This window comes from Cydia fagiglandana, chromosome Z, assembly GCF_963556715.1.
Source record: "Cydia fagiglandana chromosome Z, ilCydFagi1.1, whole genome shotgun sequence".
Classification (NCBI taxonomy): domain Eukaryota; kingdom Metazoa; phylum Arthropoda; class Insecta; order Lepidoptera; family Tortricidae; genus Cydia; species Cydia fagiglandana.
The window spans coordinates 16411765-16417764 of NC_085959.1; the positions used below are offsets into that span (position 1 = coordinate 16411765).

General features: G+C 40.7%; 1 protein-coding gene across 1 annotated transcript; it reads left to right on the forward strand.

Moving 5' to 3' along the window:
- The first annotated feature begins 692 nt into the window (after positions 1-692).
- LOC134679366 (uncharacterized) lies at positions 693-5784 on the forward strand. Its single transcript, XM_063538267.1, has 3 exons — positions 693-1522; positions 4469-4600; positions 5210-5784. The coding sequence occupies exons 1-3, from the start codon at positions 793-795 to the stop codon at positions 5776-5778; spliced, it is 1431 nt and encodes a 476-aa protein (XP_063394337.1). The 5' UTR covers positions 693-792; the 3' UTR covers positions 5779-5784.
- The last annotated feature ends 216 nt before the right edge of the window (positions 5785-6000 follow it).

Here is a 6000-nt window from a genome sequence, read left to right on the forward strand (position 1 = left end):
ATTAATATTAACGCATCTACTCGACTATAGGCCAAAGGTATGGTGCAAACTTTGGGAGCGATGGCGCCATAATCTTCAGCCTACTCTCGAGTAGATGGCGTTAATATTAACCAGTGAAAGAATAATGAAATGATCAAAGTCAAATGGCGTTCTAACAGCTTTAATCGTCTGTCGAAAGATGGCAGTAAATGTATTGTACCTACGGTACCTACATAATTTACCATGATTTAACTCTTTATTTCAAATTCTCTTTGCTTTTATATTTATTTATTGGAAAAGTGGCACCCAATAAATCCTATGCTAGCACTTCACAGCTGTATTTGACATACAAAAGGGACGCAACCAACTATAAAACCATGTGTGAAGTTCCATTTTAAGTTGATTTTAAGTACCTACCATAGAGATATAGGTTAGTATTCTAGGTCCATGGTACCTACTTGATGTTCGGTGAATAATCGGTTCAGCTATGGTTCAGCTCTCAGCGAGTCCTGCATGTCTGATCGCGACTTTTTGTTTTACCAGGTTTTACTGACAGTCTACTTGGTCTACATTTGGTCTACATAATCTACAAGTTTGTCTACCTTGCTCAGATTAAATACCAGACCTTTGTCCACCAATCCATGCAACGAGGTTTACAAACTCCACAGTAGGTATAAAAAGAAGGTGACATCAGTCATCCTCGCGGATTTCTTTTATTTCACTCGTCAAAATTAATCCGTCTTAAACCATAATCGAAATTAAACCAATGTTGTAAAAAATAAAAAAAAACTGTTTTGAAAACACCCGATTGCGATGGCGAACCAGGATGATGGCCTCTTCCTCCTGGAAGTGCTAGTTGATAAAATTATTTACTCAAAGACTCCTTGTTTTTCCGATAAGGCCTTTAGGACTTGTGTCAGCGTTAAATGCCTCACGTGTGACCCCCTCGAACTTTGTGACGATGATGCCGGTGCCAGTTCCGGTTTCAACGACACTCCGTACATGAAGTCATTTAATAGCGGGAAATCCTGCCTCTTTTCACTTAAGCAATCCGATATCTCCAGCGCAATGAACAAGTTCGAAATAAAAGTATCTGTCTACAAAGAACTTCCCTGTGGTTGTTTACCAACGAAGATAAACCTAGGAGAAGCAACGATTGACATGACCAAGGAATTCGTGCTGGCCCGTAAGACCTTCTTGGCAGACCCTAACAACGTCAGCTATCAAGCTTTGAAAGATTCATTCCATATAAAAGGATCGGATGGTGTCGAAACTGGAGAAATTTTGATGTTTTTGCGTATTTCATGTTTTGGTAAATTAATTGTAACAAAATTTCGAGGCAGCGGAGGTCCTCCTGGGTTAGGCAGTGGAATGGCAAGTCCTGGAATTGAAGACCGTTCGTGTAACCCTCCAAGAAAATCACACAGCCCAGGCGACCCCTGCGCCTGCGGAGCTGCGCGCGCCGCTAGCGGGGGATCTGTGGCTGGTAGCTCACGCGGCGGTGCGTCGGTGGCGGGCGTGCGAGGTGGCGTCTGTGACCCAGGTATTGTATTTTCTACAGTCCTGTACAATACCTAATACTCAATATGGAAAATGTGATATTAAAAATATATTACTTAGCTTTCACAGCAACTATGATGCACCTAAATTACACACAAACATATAATCACGCCTCTTTCCCGGAGGGGTAGGCAAAGACCACGGATTTCTACTTGGTACGATCCTGACATACCTCTTTCGCATCCTTCATTTTCATAACATTCCTCACATAGGCTCGCCGGTTTTGCGTGCTTTTGACCTGGCATTTCTTCAGGATTTCCCCTATCTGATCAGAGAATCCGAGGCCTACCCCTTCCAACTCCCACTTCTACTTCTCCCTTATACACTCTCTTCGTTAGCCTTCTTTTACTCATTCTTTCCACTTGTCCAGACCATCTCAGCATACCTCTCTCAATTTTTGTCACTACATCTTCGTTCAGTCCACACTTTTCCCTTATCACACTTCCTAATTCAATAACTTTGAGCACAGATCAATAATGTTCGGCGGTTGATGAACTCACGTGCTCTGGAAGGGTTAGGATCAGTCGATTACCGATTAACAAACTTCTAGCAGGAACGAAAAGAAAAAATGTTTTAGTTTTGAAATAATTGTTTGACCTATCCGACTTAGGTTCGTACTTTTCTATCAGACATGTTCAGATTCAGATTTTTTATTTATAAACATAAAGTAAAGTTTACACGTCAATATATTAAATTACGAAAACTAGATGTATAAAGTAACCTACCTACAAACATAACTAGACGCCTTTTACCTTTTTCACAGATATAAAAAGCCAGTGCAAAACCTACTATGAACCTATATATACTCATATAAACATTTTAGAAATTGAATGCTACTTCTAACATAATTATAATTTCCAAAATGGTCCGATAGTTTGGGTGGGTTACGAGGAGACTAAGGCCCCATTCGCACGGCAGCTTTTTCAACGCGCGTTAAAAAAGCGTTTGAATGACACAAATGGATAACCATGTATATGTATCCCACCAAAAACATAAATGTAAATAAGTATTTGGCAAAAATTTCATTTTTGGTACAAGCTTTTATCGCTGAATGTACTTTTCTTACGACAGACAACTAATGCTCATCGAGACAATTCTAAAAACCCCTAACACACTTAGGTTACGTTGTTTCATCACAGAGTTCCTATGGCCACCTCCTGTCTCGCATCATCAGATCAGTGCGACAGTACACAGTACCATATTATTGTATTGTCACCAGAACTACATACAGCTGCCAATTTTCATGACGCTACGATCCTTGGAAGATGGTTAAATTAGTTACCTTAGATTCCATTACATAGTTAGTTACATACAGGTCGAGAGTTCATGGCCACCTCCTGTCTCCATCATCAGATCAGTTCGACAGTACCATATTATTGTATTGTCATCAAAACTACATACAGCTGCCAATTTTCATGACGCTACGATCCTTGGAAGATGGTTAAATTAGTTACCTTAGATTCCATTACATAGTTAGTTACATACAAGTCGACCTAATAAAAGCTTGTTAAAAACAAAAATTATGCTTGGCTGTGGGCTTCGCCGGAAAAAGAATGGAAATGTAAATGAGTGCCAAAGTTCTATGGAAAATCCAAATATGTATTTATAGGAACAAAATAACGTTAAATTATGATACTTATAACAATTGCTGTTATTAAAAAAAATGTGAGATCTTAAAGTAAGTAGGTTAGATTTGACTTGGCCTGTTTTCATTCAAACAACATCAGTCATTTTATAAAGTTATTCAACATCTATATATATAAATGCAAGTGTCCTGACTGACTGACTGACTGATTCATCAACGCAGAGCCGAAACTACAAAAGCCAGAAAGTTGAAATTTGCACACCAGATTGCATTTATAAAGTGTACAGGAGATAAGAAGCGATTTTGAGTAATTCAACCCCTAAGGGGGTTAAAAAGGGGATGAAAGTTAGTATGGGGTTAAAGTTTTCTTTTGAGCTACTGATGAAGACAAAAAGAACTACTAACCATGCAATTTCAAATATTTTTTCACCACACCAGCTCGGCTTAAAAACTGCACTTCAAAAACTGATAGCAAAGTTGCATTTTATTCACATGGGAGCAAAGTAATCAAATGCAAATTTTGTGTTGTTTTCTTATGTTGGCTGGTAGAATTGACTTTTAACCGCCAGCAATTTTTGATCGAGCGTGCTCGTGTCGCCAACTCGCCACCGACAGTAATTGTACCACGCGGAGTAAGGTTGGCATAGTAGTTACGGGAGTTATAAATGTGCTGTAAAAACCAAATCAGATCTTTGTCTTATTTATCATCAGACTTTGGCGAAATGAGCTGGATAATGTAATGTCTTATATATCAGACTCTGGCGGTTAAAGGGTTAAATGATGATTTTGGATGATAAATATTTAATAACATTCATTTGGATTTGATGTGGTTAGATTTTGTTTGATATTTTACATTTAATATTTGCTTCGGGTTGGTGTGGTGAAAAATGTTGTGTTTCACTCGGGGGCAAATTTTTTTTAACTCTCGTTCTTTGTAACCCTCGTAACGCTCAAGATTCCCATTTTCGAACCGCTCGCTACGTTCGTGGTTCCATTTTGGAATCTTTCGCTTGCTCGGGAATCAATATTAGCACGAGCGGTTAAACAACAACTTTGCCTCCCCGTTATAAATAAAACAAATAACTATTGTGTCATTTCGGTTCTATAGTATCGATCTTTCGCTAAAACCCGTTGGAGACACGATAGCAAAGACTACCTAAAAGGCTTGCTACACGGTCGCCGACAAGCCCCCAGACCGCGTGGCCTTGGCCGGTCCCGGACCGTGTAGACAGTTGTTACCAACAAAATTTGACCAAAACTGACCAAGGACAGACCAAGGTCAGACGGTTAGAAGACTTGTCGGCGACCGTGTAGCAAGCCTTTAAATATATTGCATTTTTGCAGCTCGGGATCCCTATTATAGCATGCCATGCGAAGACCCCGACGATCCATGCTACTGCACTGGTCCAAAGCCAGCCCCTAAGCAGCAGATGGCCTGCAGAAATACACAGCAATACTGTTTGCATGTACCAAAAGGTGAGCGAGTACTTTGCTATTCTTTTGTCAGAGTAATTTAGTACAATATGCATTTATGTAAATGAATTAAATTGAAAGAAATCTTCTTTACTACCAACGTATGTAACAGGTACCATGCACTAGCTACTTTCAGGCTACCTGGTCCGACCAGCTCAGCCGACTCGATCAAGCAAAACAGTAAGGGCCGGAATGCAACCCGACCGCAACTGTATGGGGTCTGTCTACACGCCGACGTTGCAGTTGGCGTGCAGTCGGTGTGCAGTTCCCATACAAATTGGAGTCGTGTTGCAGTCCGTCTGTATCGGCCCTAAGATTGTAAAAGAAAACGGTTATTTCCCGATTCGCCGAATTCTTGTTTCCTAAAGTAAATCCGGCGAAATAGGAATCCGGCAAATCGGGAACTAAGCAAGAAAACATTGTCTTATACCTACCATAGATCGAACGAGCCAGCATATGGTCTACAATATAGATCAGTGCGATGATAAACATAGCGAAATACATTCATATATAATAAATCCAACAATTTGCAATAGGTACTTAAAATTATTTGTAACGTTTTTATGTATGCGAGGATTGAACACATGAGAACAAGTTTCTTAATATGGCCAGGTCGCAATACTCTATATGAAGAGATAGGCACCAACTTATGCGGCAACGAGCTTAAGATCAAAGTACCAGCGCATGCGTCAACCATCAAGAAGATTAGCCAGACGCATTGCGCGATGCAGCGACCGTTTGTACCGCAACGAAAGGACGACAAGAACAATCCGTCGTGCGGACCACCGTGTGCAAAAAATCAAATAAGCTTAGCGATGCCCTCCGAAGACGTGTGTTGCAGGGGCGCTCAGCTCGCAGAAACGCAGTTCACCTGTACCACCGAGGGCTGCCCCACGGTATCGAAACACACCCAGCCGCCTCCTCCCTTGCAACGAGCTGGAACAGGCGATATTATGCAAAACAAAGATGTGTTCGTTTTGAAAGTGGCCAAAACTGCATTCCAGGGAGATAGGAAATGTAAATTAGAGCTGGAGTTGGTTACGCCAAAAGGCGGCGACCAGCATCCTCCAGTGCAAACGAAAGATATAAGAATGCAATCGGATCTGGACTGCGAGTGTTGTGTGAGAAGAATAAGAAAGAGTAAAAAAGCACGAGGCGCTACTAGTCCTATTAAGCCGTGAAGTTTAATTAAATTTAATTGCCATAAACATTGATTCTAAATGATACCCAATACTTAATACCTTTATGATGAATATCCTTTATTTAAGTGTAACTTCAGTTGCTCTATGATGATCTTATGACACGCTCACAAAATTGTGCAGATTGCTGTCCGCCGGGAAACAAGGTGGTATTTCAAATGCCACAAGACTCCTGCGCGTTGAACCACAAGCAGCGAACGCATT